The sequence below is a fragment of the Chiloscyllium plagiosum genome, unplaced genomic scaffold (genome assembly GCF_037043375.1).
Source record: "Chiloscyllium plagiosum isolate Xiang-an unplaced genomic scaffold, Cpla_swu_hap1 HiC_scaffold_15, whole genome shotgun sequence".
Classification (NCBI taxonomy): domain Eukaryota; kingdom Metazoa; phylum Chordata; class Chondrichthyes; order Orectolobiformes; family Hemiscylliidae; genus Chiloscyllium; species Chiloscyllium plagiosum.
In genome coordinates, this window is record NW_028270153.1 from 39344622 (window position 1) to 39360167 (window position 15546).

Here is a 15546-nt window from a genome sequence, read left to right on the forward strand (position 1 = left end):
GGATATGGGATGGGTGCTGGCAAGTGGAACTAGATTAGGTTGGGCATGGACAAGTTGGACCGAAGGGTCTGTCTCCATGCTGTACATCTCTATGACTCTATGTACCTAACTGAGATTTTTTTTCTCTTCAGGTATTGAATATCTATCCAGGCATGGAGCTGCATTTTGGTGCATGAATGACCACACTTTCTTTCCCACTGGATTCCTGAACCACATCATCATCCTTCAGCTTTTATAGTGGGCGAGAAATGCCTAGTCTTCAAAACATCCCTGCTAAGGTCAGGTTCTATATTTTAAATGGGAGGCAAAATCAGATATCCCCTCCATACACCATTTTCATCTGGTGGTGCAAGCTCTTGGAAGCACATTAAAATTCCACCAGGTTTGAGAGCTGTGAAGAAATGTAAAATCTTCTGAAACAAATGAAGTATCTATTGGAGAGTCAGGAACATTCTGGAAAACAGTTTCATACCTTCAAATGTTACTACTGTAGTCAAAGATGCATAATACACATTTTGGATTTGTATTTAAAAATAGAGGCAGAAAGATATGGATCATTCCTATGAATTTTGTTTTTTAAACAAGCTAGAATGTCACTTGGACAGTGATCTAAATGCATCAAGTTTAGGAAAGCATGTACAGACAGTCAAATCCTATGGGAACTTCTTTAGTGTTAATGAATACATGTTTATACTGTTGAGTTTAGGACAGAGTAAACATATCAAGGTTATTAGTTTAGTTTTGACTTCAGCACCCAAGGTTCAAGGTATCAGTTCAGAAGAAGGAAGTTTTTAGTTCAGGAAACCAATTACCTCAGCAGAAATAATTTCTGCAAGAGAGTTGGGGGAGATGAGGACTTCAATGGGTAGGAAGTAAGACAAGAGGGTTGGCTCAGAAGGGTTGGAAGGAGACCACAAAAGGGTTGGTGGGATGGCAAGGCTGTAACAAAGATTGTGAGATTTGGGGGGAAGGGTTCATAAGGGGGTTAAGGCGTGATGAGAAGGCTGCTAGGTGGTTAGGGGAGATGGAAAAGCCTCAAGTGGGCTATTGATGATGAGGAGGCAGCATAGGATTTTGGGGTAGTCAGGGCAATTGCAAAGAGATGTTGGAGGTGGGAAGATTGGAGTCTGCAAGAGGTATTGCAAGAGATGGAGATAGTAAGAGTGTGGAAAAGAGAGGGCGATTGCAAAGGATCAAGAAAGGGGAGGCTGCAAAGAGAAAATAGTTTCAAAGTTATCAATAAGGGAACATTCACCTAATAAGCAACTCTTAAAATTTGAAATCACTGAGATAGTGAATTGATATAAAACAAAGAACTGTGGATGCAAATGAATATTGTTTTTCTATAAAGTTGCATACATTCAGGAGCTATTCAAGGCAAGAATGTAGTTATCGTTGTAACTGCTTAGATAATACATTACAACTTTGTAAATATATGATGAAATGCATTAACTGTGAATTAACCAGACTGCAAACTGTGTTTTGAGTGATGTTATTTTGTGTGTAGAAGTGCACAACAATTATTTTGAAAAAGAAATTGTTAACTAATGCTTGTTGCCTTTTGGCAATGTAAGTTTAGTCCTTTCTTGGAAATTATTGCTTTCTTTATGTCTTGTGAATTTAAATTTAGTTGGTTTGATAATTATTGAGGATAGTGATGAATTCTTTGAAATCTGTTGCTAGGTGAGTACACATACTCTATACATTAACACAAACAACAGCTGATCATGTTTCTATGTGACTGATCCCACTAATAAAGAAATTAGTGAGAATGAAAAAGGTAGCTCCTGAAAATCAAAATGTACCTTCACCAAATCAAAAGGTACCCCACAAGAGGAGCCCTCAAAAATTAGTTTGACCCTGACATGTCTTCATATTTATAATGTAACGAAGGAAGCCTGTCTAGGCTTTGGTAACATGCACATCAGTCTTTTCTAAAACAAACTACACTGATTATAGGGAGAAATGAAGGGTCCGCTGTTATTTATATAAATGATTTGGCTGTGAATTTAGGAATATGATTAGTAAGTTTGCAGATGACACCAAAATAGGTAATACAGTGGACAGTGAAGAAGACTATCATAGGGACCTTGATCAGATGGGCCAATGGGCCAAGAAGTGGCAGATTTAGATAAAGGTGATGTTGCAATTTGGTAAAGCAAATCAAGATTGGACTTGGTAGGGCCCTGTGCTGAACAAACAGACCTAGGGTTGCAGGTGAATAATTTCTTGAAAGTGAAGCCACAGGTAGACAGGGTGATGAAGAAGGCAATTGGCATGCTTTCCTTCATTGGTCAGAACATTGAGTAAAGGAGTTGGGATGTCATGTTGCAGGACATTGGTGAGGCCACTACAATGGTGAAAATACTATATACAATTCTGGTCACCCTTCTATAGGAAGGATGTTGTTAAACTTGAGAGGACGGAGAAAAGATTGACAAGGATGTTGCTTAAACTAATGAATTTGAGTTATAGGGAGAGGCTGAATAGGCTGGGGCTTTTTTCCCTGGAGCTTTGGAGGCTGAGGGGTGACCTTATAGAGGATTATAAAATCACGAGGGTGAATAGCCACGGTCTTTATCCTAGGGTGGGGGAGTCCAAGACTAGAGGACATAGGTTTAAGGTGAGAGGGGAAAGATTTGAAAGGATTTTTCCAAGCAGAGTGCGTAATGAATGAGCTGTCAAAGGAAGTGGTTGAGATCGGTACAATTACAACATTTAAAAGGCCTTTGAATGGAAGGGTTTAAAGGGATGTGGGCTAAATGCTGGCAAGTGGAACTAGGTGAGATTGGGGTGTCTGGTCAGTGCAGATAAGTTGGACCAAAGCGTCTGTTTCCGTATTGAATGTCTCTATGACTCTATAACTTTGAGGCCTATATATCTTTTAACAATGCCTCCAGCCTTACTACAAAAACGCCAATTTCACCTGTAAAGTAATTGAACCTCCTATTGAATCAGCCACCATTGACTATCTACATGTCCTTCTGAACAGACTTTACTGTGAAGGAACTTTATAGTTAAACCAGATCTGATTCCAACCATCTGAACATAGCTAACTACAATTCCAGAGTGAGAAAAGTTCCCTTCTTCACTGAATTCTCAAAGACACATGAAGTCTTAACTACTCCTTGGGTGTTATTACTAATAAAGTGCCTTCTTTCATTTGTATCTTTCTTGAGTGTATGATGTGTAACTGATGTAATGTTAGATCTTTAAGGGCGTCTGTGAACAAATAATCCTCCTTGTTTAAACCCACAAGAGATTTCTATTAATGACTTTTAAATTGACTGCATTCTAACAAGACTTTGCACTCTAACATACCTTTTCAGCTTTTTGTCTCTTTTACTTTCTATATTCTGTTGAAGATTTGGACACATACTGAGCTATGGTGCCAAAGATATTCGCTATTGTGGTTCTGTTCGCCGAGCTGAGAATTTGTGTTGCAGATGTTTCATCCCCTGTCTAGGTGACATCCTCAGTGCTTGAGAGCCTCCTGTGAAACGCTACTGTGATCTTTCTTCTGGCATTTGTAGTGGTTTGAATCTGCCGCTTCAAGTTGTCAGTTCCAGCTGTCCGCTGCAGTGGTCGGTATATTGGGTCAAGGTCGTTAGCGGATCGTTAGCTGTCTTCCTGTTTGTCCTATGTAGTGTTTTGTGCAGTCCTTGCATGGGATTTTGTACACTACATTGGTTTTGCTCCTGCTGGGTATCGGGTCCTTCGTTCTGGTGAGTTGTTGTCTAAGAGTGGCTGTTGGTTTGTGTGCTGTTATGAGTCCTAGTGGTCGCAGTAGTCTGGCTGTCAGTTCAGAAATGCTCTTGATTTATGGTAGTGTGGCTAGTCCTTTGGGTTGCGGCATGTCCTCATTCCGTTGTCTTTCCCTTAGGCATCTGTTGATGAAATTGCGCGGGTATCCGTTTTTGGCCAATACATTGTAAAGGTGTTCTTCTTCCTCTTTTTGCAGTTCTGGTGTACTGCAGTATGTTGTGGCCCTTTTGAATAGTGTCTTGATGCAACTTCTTTTGTGTGTGTTGGGGTGGTTGCTTTCGTAGTTTAGGACTTGGTCTGTGTGTGTGGCTTTCCTGTATACCTTTGTGGTGAATTCTCCATTCAGTGTTCTCTGTACCATCACGTCTAGGAATGGGAGTTGGTTGTCCTTTTCTTCCTCTCTAGTGAATCGGATTCCTGTGAGTGTGGCATTGATGATCCGGTGTGTTCTCTATTTCTGTGTTTTTAATTATTACAAAGATATCAGACCCAGAGTTTGGGTTGAATTTGCGGTAAGACTGTTTGTTCTAATGTTTGCATTACCGCTTCTGCTATGAGTCCAGAGATGGGTGAGCCAGAACGAAGGACTCAGTACCCAGCATGAGCAAAACCAATGTAGTGTACAAAATCCCATGCAAGAACTGCAGAAAACACTACATAGGACAAACAGGAAGACGGCTAACGATCCGCATCCATGAACACCAACTAGACACGAAACGACACGACCAGCTATCCTTAGTAGCCACACACGCAGATGACAAGCAACATGAATTCAACTGGGACAACACTACTATTGTAGGACAAGCCAAACAAAGAACAGCCAGGGATTTCCTAGAGGCATGGTACTCATCCACAGATTCAATCAATAAGCACATTGACCTGGACCCAATATACTGGCCATTGCAGCAGACAGCTGGAACTGACAACCGGAAGCGGCAGATTCAAACCACTACAAATGCCGGAGGAAAGATCACAGAAGCGCTTCACAGGAGGGTCCCAAGCACTGAGGATGTCACCTAGACAGGGGACGAAACATCTGCAACACAAATTCCCAGCTTGGCGAATAGAACCACAACAATGAGCACCCGAGCTACAAATCTTCTCACAAACTTTGAAAAGATATTCGCCTTCTGGTCCCTCCTCCAAGACCTGATTCTTCATCTTGATGCCTATATAATAAAAAGAAAATATCTGACAATGAGAGGATATCACGGCTGAAGGAAAACATCTAACATGATATTCTTAACATTAGCGCTGAGCTTCAGCAAAACAGACAGAATTAAAAAGACTTGTATTTATATACAATGCTTAACAAACTTAGGACATCCCCAAAGTTCTCAACAACCAATGAAGTACTTTTGGAGGATAGTCACTGTGTAGCTGTATAAAACTTTAGTTAAGCCACATTTGGAGTATTGTGTGTAGTTCTGGTTGCCACACTATAGAAAGAAATATGGAGGCTTTGGAGAGAGTGTAAAAGAGGTTCATCAGGATGTTACCTGGATTGGAGCAAATTAACTATAAGGAGAGGTTAGGAGACAGTGAGGACTGCAGATGCTGGAGATCAGAGTCAGAAAGTGTGGCGCTGTAAAAGCACAGGAATCCTGATGAAGAGCTTACACTTGAAACGTCGACTCGCCTCCTCCTTGGATGCTGCTTGACTGGCTGTGTTTTTCCAGCGCCACACTTTTTGATTATAAGGAGCGTTTAGACAAACTTGGACTGTTTTTCCTAGAGCTTCAGAAGCTGAGGGATGACCTGACAGAAGTATGTCAAATTATGAGAGACATGGATACAGTGAACAGTTGGAGTATTTTTCCCAGGGTGGAAATGTCAAATATTAGGGGGCATAGGCTTAAAATGAGAGGGGGATGGTGTAAAGAGGCAAGTTTTTTTACAGTTAAAGGGAGCATGGAACACACTGCCAGGGAAGCTGGTAGAAAGAAGCATATTTCTACCACCTAGATATCTGGGTTTGAACCATTTAGAGACACACAAGAGCAGGCAGAGAATAGAGGGGATATGGACCATGTGCAGCTATATGGGATTGATTTAGAATTGCATCATGATCGATACAGACATGGTGGGCTAGAAGGCCTGGTTCTGTGCTGTGCTGATCTGTTCTACATTCTAACTGTTAAGTTCTGCAGTGGGTTGGGACCCACAGCCTCTATTATAACCATAGCTACCTCAGACTGGAATTTTAGTATTCTATTCTACTTGTTGCCCAGAGTTTAACAAGGTTGATTGGAAATGGTATTTTTGAGTCAAAAGAAACCTGAGATAACTTACAAAGAGGGCCATCCTATCTCATATTCTGTTTTTTCCATTACTTGAGGTTAGAGATAATTTAAAAAGTTTACCAATTCGTTAGTTAATATATTTACATTCAAATATTTAAAATGCACTTAGTTGTTATTGAGATATGTCCAAAAGATTTGAGACCAATGAGTCATCTTGATTGGTCTGATACTGAAGTTGGTAGGAAAGGGGCTTTTAGTTTACAAAATTAAATACATAAATTGGTTTTGACGCCCCAGGCAGATAAATAGGAAGACATATTCAGAGATTCAGATAACCTTTAATAAATCTGAAGGATTGTTCGGAAGGTTAAAAATTTAAGTGCTCACAATATGACTTCTGTAAGTACTGCAAGATGTGTTTAAGTATAACTTGGGTGTCCAAGAAAGTTTGGACTGAGATGAACATTTAAAATGTATTGTTTGTTATAAAATAGATCTATTTATCTGGGCACAGAGAAACAAAAATTGGAATTATCCAAAATTCCAAAAATAAGATGAAATATGCAAGGTTATATCATCAGAAAGAGAGGCATTTGACTTTTTAAGTGGAAACAGGAAACTGTGCTAGTAATTTTCAACTTTGTAAAATGAACGCCACCAAATTGGTCACCCTTAGATTTTGCAGTGAGATCACTGTCAATCATTTTACAAAGCCAAAGTTGAAAGTTTCACTCCAAAACTGTAAATAGGGAATGTTTTTATCTAACAGTAACTTAAGCTTTCCAGAGGAAGACAAGATAGGCAACTTTAGCACAGCAGACTCAGAAATTTAACGATTTGGAGATGCCGGTGTTGGACTTGGGTGTACAAAGTTAAAAATCACAACACCAGGTTGTAGTCCAACAGGTTTAATTGGAAGCACACTAGCTTTCGGAGCACCACTCCTTCATCAGGTGGTTGTGGAGGACACAATTGTAAGGCACAGAATTTATAGCAAAAATTTACAATGCGATGTAACTGAAACTATACATCGAAAAATACCTTGATTGTCTGTTGAGTCTTTCATCTGTTTGAATACCATGATAGTTTCACTTCTTTCATGTGTAAATGACAAAAATCTTTTTTAAAAGTTGCATTCTCAGATTAACTGTAACAATTGGTGTTAGCTCGACAATACGTTGAAGGTGTTGGCCCCCTATGTTCTCTGTCTATGCCATGATGTTTAGATTGATTCTAATCTAAAAAAATGAGATAACAGAGTTTTATATGAATTCATGCAGTTTCTGAGCAAAGTACAATGTAAGTCTGCAATTACAAATTCACCCCACAAAACATATGTATATGTGTGTATGTGAGTCTTTGTGTCTGTGTGTGTGTGTCTGTCTGGGTTGAGGGGTTGTGAGTGTGAGAGAGAGTGTATATGTGTGTGTATGTGAGTGTAGAGTGTCTTTAAGTTTGTGAGGGGGTGCATGGGTGAGTGTGGGAGTGTGTGTGTGTCTGGGGTGGGAGGTTGTGAGTGTCTGTGAGAGAGTGTATATGTGTGTGCGTGAGTGTAGAGTGGTCTAAGGCTCTGAGAGGATGCATGGTAGACTACTGCAAAAAATACGGAGGTATGGCATTGAGGGTGAGTTGGAGGGTTGGATTAGGAGTTGGCTGGCTGGAAGAAGACAGAGGGTAGTAGTTGATGGCAAAGGTTCATCTTGGAGTGCCGTCACTAGCGGTGTTCCGCAAGGATCTGTTTTGGGACCATTGCTGTTTGTCATTTTTATAAATGACCTGGAGGAGGGGTTAGAAGGTTGGGTGATCAAGTTTGCGGATGATACGAAAGTCGGAGGAGTTGTAGACAGTGAGGAAGGATGTGGCAGGTTACAGTGGGATATAGATAAGCTGCAGAACTGGGCAGAAAGGTGGCAAATGGAGTTCAATGTAGCTAAGTGTGAGGTGATTCACTTTGGTAAGAGTAACAAAAAGATGGGGTACTGGGCTAATGGTCGGATACTTGGTCCTGTGGATGAGCAGAGGGATCTTGGTGTCCATGTACACAGATCTTTGAAAGTTGCCACCCAGGTAAATCGTGCGGTGAAGAAGGCATATGGTGTACTGGCTTTTATTGGTAGAGGAATTGAGTTCCGGAGTCCTGAGGTCATGTTGCAGTTGTATAGGACTCTGGTGCGGCCACATCTGGAGCATTGTGTGCAGTTTTGGTCGCCATACTATAGGAAGGATGTGGAGGCACTGGAACGGGTGCAGAGCAGGTTTACCAGGATGTTGCCTGGTATGGTAGGAAGATCGTATGAGGAAAGGCTGAGGCACTTGGGGTTGTTTTCATTGGAGAAAAGAAGGTTTAGGGGTGACTTGATAGAGGTGTACAAGATGATTAGGGGTTTAGATAGGGTCGGCAGTGAGAATCTTTTTCCACGTATGGAGTCAGCTATTACAAGGGGGCATAGCTTTAAATTAAGGGGGGGGGGGGTAGGTATAGGACAGATGTTAGGGGTAGGTTCTTTACTCAGCGAGTCGTTAGTTCATGGAATGCCCTGCCAGTAGCAGTGGTGGACTCTCCCTCATTATGGGCATTTAAGCGGGCATTGGATAGGCATATGGAGGATAGTGGGCTAGTGTAGGTTAGGTGGGCTTGGATCGGCGCAACATCGAGGGCCGAAGGGCCTGTACTGCGCTGTATTCTTCTATGTTCTATGTTCTATGTGTGAGCGTGGGTGTGTGTGTGTCTGTGTGTTTGTGTTTGTGTATATGTGTGTCCATGTGTATATAGGAGTGCAATGGTGGTCACCTGTAGTGTGACATGAACCCAAGGTCTCGGTTGAGGCCCTCCCTATGGGTATGGAACTTAGCTTTCAGCCTCTGCTCAAACACTTTTCGCTGCTGCTTGTCCCAAAGTCCGCCTTGGAGGATGGTCACCCGAAGGTCCAAAGTCGAAATTTAAAGTTGTCAACAATCAAGGAATAATATTATTTTATCTACAAGCTCAGAAATATGCTGAATTAAGCTCTAGTTTTAAATGAAGACACTTGTTTTAAACTTGAATCCTTATATAGTTGAATCCAATCTTACCCTTTGCTGAAGTTTACAGTAGGAGTCAATGCTTCAAAATCAGAGAACATTGGCTTCTTTTTTGCTTCTGTGACTTATCAGTACTGTAATCAATTTTAATGCTATATCACTGGTCAAATAACTATCAGCTAAAGTAGCAAAGACCAAGGATTATATCAGAGAGCCTGAGTGGTATTGCTCAATACAAATCCAGACAATATGTTTACATACTAAGTCATTTGATGTATGGTCTTTGACCTTCTCTTAATGTCAGAATATTTTCAGATCAATAACAATTTCTAAAATTTGGATGCTTGTATACTGTAGTCATCAGGTCAAAAATACAGATGCTGAAAAATTCTATCATCTAAGTCACCTTGGACCAACTGCTGGTCTTTATTGATAAATGACTATGTTAAATAACACAATAACTTATCATCCCAGAATATACAAACTCATAATAAAACTATATGTATTATTTGTAAGTATTCTTACAATAGATGTTATCTAACAAGGCGTTGCTATAGGTTGAACCCCAGCAACCTGCATGTATTTCAGAAGTGTAGGATGTTTTCACCTGAGACAACCTCACATTTCTAAGATATAACCACAAGTGTGCATGCAATTTAGTTAAATCCTGCTAAACTCAACAAAACAATTGAATGCCCTAATCTATAATGTTCAATTCGACCAGTCCATTATGATAGGTGTACTCTATACAGTAAATTGTTATAAGTCATCACTCTCAAACGAAGAATACCTTGCCACCACATCTAATATATATATATACATACAAAGATAACACACGCGCGTATATCCATATCGAATACATATTAAAATGATGTGACAGGTTGGAGGTTGCCGGGTCTCTTCCTGTTTCTGGTTCTGGTGCTGATGCTGAGGTTGATGCTTTCCCCCTTCGATTCTCGCCCTTTTTTCTCTCTGTCATGGCGGCTCAGAATTCTCCAGCTTCAAACTGCAGCTGGTGGCCGATCTCAACCCCAGAAAACGATGGAAAGATCAACGAGGGCGACCAGAGCAGCACCCCAGCCACAGAACAGGCGGGATTGTTCTCGGATAAAAACGAAAAAGACAGCAGCGACAGCATCGTCTTGTATCATTGGACTCAGTCATTCAGCTCTCAGAAGGTAAACACTGCAATTCGCTCGAGGTGAACAGAGTGCATAAAATTACACAACTGTGGGGAATTCAAATAACTCTCACTCCCTGTAAGGCGATTTGTAACGTTTTATTATTTGCAATATAAACTTTTTTTGTATTAGAGACACCGGGAATTTGCTAGATTTCTGTACTGAATGTTCCCAGCAGTGTGCCCTTCTTACGATCTCTAGATTTTGTCAGGTACTTTGTCTCGATTTGTTGCATGAAGGGGAATTTTTTTTGTTCAAGACAATGAGATCCGGAATGAATTTTACCTGAGGAATGCCATTTCATTGTGGAAGGAAATACCGCAGCTACGCCCACAGTGTCTCAAAAACATGGGATAATGGGGAGAACACACGGGAGACATTGTGTACTGCCGTGGTGTTGCATAATCAGACATATGTTTATGAATTACTAAAATGATTTGTTTGTGGCATCTGTTGTGCAAGTGTAACCAACATACGGGTGAAAGTATCTGTGAAAATGACCAGATAGTAGAAAGACTTTTCTCGCAATAAAAGGCAGGAGGGATCTCTCGTTTTATGCCTCTCTCTTGGTTTGGATGAGTGATACCTTCACGAGCAGGTTGATTCTGAATGTCATTGTGTTATTTGACATAAAGTGCAGAAATGGCAAGCTCCTGCCGTGTTCACATCTGTTGTTTATGAAGCGGGTGACGGGTTTCTACTTCCTCTTGGTGTTTATTGGTTAACACGAGTATATTCGAATACGTCTTCTGTAGTATTTTGACGTGGTATAATGTACAGGAAATGGCTTGGTACCCTTGACACTGGTATAAGATGCAGGAAACAACATGAGCTCATACACATCAGAACTATAATGATCTGTTTAAGACTTTCAAATCAAAAGTAGTTTCTGATCAGTAATTGTCTCATGGAAGATTTAAGAGAACTCGCATCTCCTTTTGAATGCAATAACAAATATGAGTAAAGGAGAATGTGCAGAGCGAACCAAAACAAACTTTGGTTCAGTATCGCCAATCTAATAATATCTTTAGGTTCCAACTATAACATTGATTAACTCGTTTTGTCCTCTGTGATATTTCCGAGAGCGTGATGGTGCAAACAATTAGTCTGTATACCATTTTCTTTATTAAAATAACAATAGGAATTAGCCGTCTTGCTTTTGCATAAGATTAAAATAATGAGTTAGTAAAATCTTCTATTTAGATGTGGAACAGAAATGTTAAGCTTTATGAGGTCACCTGATCTCTTTGATTGGACTTCTATTTTGAAATTCACTGCAAAGCATTTCTGGGTACAACGTTTTATCGCGTTATTTATTGCATTGAAGTTGTGTTCTGCAAGATAGGACATAGAACAGTATAGTACTGGAGCAGGCCCTTTGACCCATCATGTGCTGACAAATCTGGCCAAATATGTAAAAGAAAAATCTTGTCCTCAGGTTATGATGACTTTTGACCAATTGTGTTGAAGTTCTTAACCGGTAAGAACCTCTGACATAATAAATGAACGTATCCTCTGCCCCTAAAAGTGCTTAAAACTATATTGTTATGTCAGTTGATACAGATTAAGTTCCTGTAATGTACTAATGTGAAACAATTTCATTTTCTTATATCACATCTACATATTCACCAAAATTTTCTTTAAAAATTACTTAATCCTCATTCTTGACCTGATTTTTAATAAATAAAAGCATTAAACACTTGTCACAAAGCCAACTTAAAATTATAAACTTGTATTCCTCAATGTAGAGTACCGTAATCAACATGTAGCAAAAACCTTACAAACGTTAGACTAAAGTCATTGCTCAAAACTGTAGAATAAATTGTTTGTTCAACATAAGATATTTTAAAACTTCATACCTTGGATATATTAATAAAACTACAACATATACATAAATATTTACAACTTCTAATTGTTCTTTAGTTTGAATCATCAAATACCTACCAATAAATATTGTGCAAGTTGATTTTACATATGTGTATGTGCATGTTACTAATTTTCAAAGTTGATATATCCTTTCTTGGTACCATGTTACCATGTGCACTCCTCCATTATGAAGACTGGAGCATCCAGTCCAGTGCTACATGAATTGTTGAGTGACTGTATGGCTCAACAGTGAAGTCCAAGTTTGTGCAAAGCTAACACCATTTAAAGCTAGCCTGTACTACTAAAAGCCAAAATCGTGCCTCTTGAAGGAAGGATGCATTCTTGTTGAAGCAGGGGCTGGAAATGGTTAAAGAAGAATTGAAGACCAGAAAGAACTGAAACAAGTGGGGCAAGAGGACAAAATTTATGCCCTAAGGTTCTGAGATGCCACCTTGGAGTCCTTGATTCAGGAGCTTCATAGACGATAGATCTCATAGCGAGAGCTAGGAAACCATTCACACAAATATCGAGAAGGCAATTGAAGCAAGTAACCAATGCGGCCAATGCCAGAAGTCTAGACTGCATTCAATTATTGAAAAAAGTTTAATAACCTTACGTGAATGGTCAAAGGTTGTAGAATGCATCTTTGCATACCATACCCTGCCATATTAATGCATTGCAGGCTCTTAACTTGTCTAATATCTATCATCCATCTTTCATACCTCAGAATCATGACCTTAACCTACTCCACATACGTAACACTGTTACAACCCATACACTGACATCTCAGAGATAGCAAATACTGCCAGCTATTCAACATTAGCAGGCACAACAAAAACAGTGCACCACACTCACTGACAAACACTGTTGCCTGTTTTCAGGACAATGTGGACCCCAATCAACAGCAGCAGTAGCTAACTGGAATGTACAGACACAGCTTATTTCCATAAAGGAATTGGTGCAGGCCATCAGAGGAAAAGCTACTGCTGAGGCATTTGCAAGCGACCAAGTTGCTACCACTGAGAATGGACAAAGATGTCTAATCCGCCTTTTCAAATTCTGCTTTATCTTCAACCCACAGTCTATTGTAATTTATGATCAGCAGATGATGTAAATATGAATCTTTTAATTTGTACCACCACCATGCCTCTTCTATCACTTTCCATCACCCCTTCCCTGTCTTTTATTGCAACTAAAAATGCAGAAATACTTAAATTACCAGGTTATTTTCACAGATGCTTGTCTGCTGGTTAGATTCTCCAACCATCCAAATGCTTTTCTGTTTCCACATAAACAAGAACTGCAAACTGCTGAGGTACTAGTGCAGGAGACTGAAGTTCTTGAGGACCGAGGTACTAATTCATTTAAATTCACGCTAACAGCCATCATATATTGATACAGGCACTGCTCACACTTTGGAGGATAGGTTAGACGTGAAACCTGCACACAATGTGTCACTGGGAATGAGTGAGCTAGAGCCAGGAAATGATAGTGTGGGTACTAGCTCCCCTGATGTCAAAATCCTATAAGATGGCATGTACAATGAAATTCTTGATGCATTGGCATATGTGTGAAGACACATGCCACAGTCAAGGGGAGGACATCTTATGGCGTATTGATACAACATCCCCAGCTCAACCTCTGACTCAGAAGCTTTAATTTTGAGTGCCATCCCAAGGCTTGATCATAAGGATGATACATTCATATTTTGGGGAGAAAGTGAGGACTGCAGATGCTGGAGATCAGAGCTGAAAATGTGTTGCTGGAAAAGCACAGCAGGTCAGGCAGCATCCAAGGAACAGGAGAATCGACGTTTCGGGCATAAGCCCGATTCCTGAAGAAGGGCTTATGCCCGAAACGTCGATTCTCCTGTTCCTTGGATGCTGCCTGACCTGCTGCGCTTTTCCAGCAACACATTTTCAGCCCACATTCATATTTTGGCCAAACAGGTTGCTTATTAATCTGTGATTTCTTCCAACACATGCCATAGACATACAATAAGAACAGGAGAGATTCCTGGTCAATAGTCTGATGGAAAGAAGATTGGAGCTGCTACTATCACTATTCCTAGCTCCAGACCAAAACATGCATGTAAAAACACATGTTGCCACAGCAACTTGGACAGTCAGATTGAATTGCAAAATCACCACTGCCAAGGAGCACAGAGTAGTCTGGCTCCACCTTGGCACAAGACTTAGCACAGAACTTGCTTCTCAGGTAGGCAATATATAACTCCAAATATTTAGTATGCAAGTATGGGCAACTCCATGGAAACACTTGCTAATCAAGTAATGAACCCACGTCTGATGACTGATACCACAAACTCTATTGTAGCATAATCAGAGCTGCCCACTGCCCGACTGCTGCAGTGAAAGTTCAGATTGAGATCTTCACCATACAAGCCCAGCTTGGTGCCATGCCAACTCAGACTGATGCCATCATAACTGTGGATGCTCACTTTCACAGAGGTTTTCAGAGTGTCACAGCAGTCTAGCAATCAATCCTCCAACAGAGTACTAAAATAATTGTAATACCACTCTAATGGAGTAGCAGTGATACAGTAAACTGTGAACATTCTGTCCTCTGTCAAGAGGACATTTGTGCCCCACCACTGCTACTCCACTACTCATAACCTTTTCTGTTGCCTATCCTGCCAGCAACCCATTGCAGACTGCTGACTCCTTGCTGAGGTGGTACAATCGTAAACCAGGCCTTCTATGACCAGGGCTATATGAGGTTGTCCAGCAAGACCATCTGAAGTTTTGCCCAGTGAATGTCATCAGCCTTCTCTCAACTTTGAATGCACAGGGATGACCCTATGACTGAAAAAGGTTTACATACAATGGGAAATAAGGAATTATGTAGGGTGATTAGTTGAATTTTATATGGAATATAGAATGTTTTGTTGGAAAAGGCTTCTATATATTAGTTGTTTTGTGCAAGCTTTTATTTCAGGATTGTGATTTCCTCCCTTCCTGTTCCTAAAGTGCCACCATAAACTCCAGTGCCCAGAGTTATGTTGCCATGATAGCCAGATTGGAGAGGATGCAACAGACCATCATGTATTGGGACATCCACTGTGGCATGTATTGGAGGATGCCTCATGTGTAACCAAGGCAATGGAAACATTGCTCCAGTATCCCAGTAGTCTGCTCAATTACATTCTTTGTGGCAGCACAGTTTCTTATCGGAATATTGACAATGTGTAGTGAAATCAGGAAAGGAATCGTTTAACATTTGTCAAATAGTAACTATCAATGCTCTGGTGCAATTTTTAAACATTGTTAGAACAGTGCACTAATGCATTATTGCTACCAGGAAAGCAGGTATTCATCAACAATGTACTGGATTTGGCCACACAGTAACTGCACATTGAATGAGGGGTATATTTTAGAACATCTCAGCATTGAGATCTGGTATTTTTTACATCATGTGTGTTTTGCATGATGGCAACCCTGCACCACTGGAAA

The 15546-nt window shown here is 40.4% G+C and overlaps 1 protein-coding gene across 2 annotated transcripts in view; it reads left to right on the forward strand.

The window, feature by feature from the left end:
* The window catches only part of gdap1l1 (ganglioside induced differentiation associated protein 1-like 1), a 90618-nt gene that overhangs the window by 15299 nt on the left and 59773 nt on the right, over window positions 1-15546 (forward strand). For both annotated transcript variants that reach the window (XM_087994906.1, XM_043710296.2), the window contains 2 exons: window positions 132-278; window positions 10019-10207. In XM_087994906.1, coding sequence (XP_087851032.1) covers window positions 249-278; window positions 10019-10207 — 219 coding nt within the window. In that variant the 5' untranslated portion in view covers window positions 132-248. The remainder of the gene's footprint in view (window positions 1-131; window positions 279-10018; window positions 10208-15546) is intronic.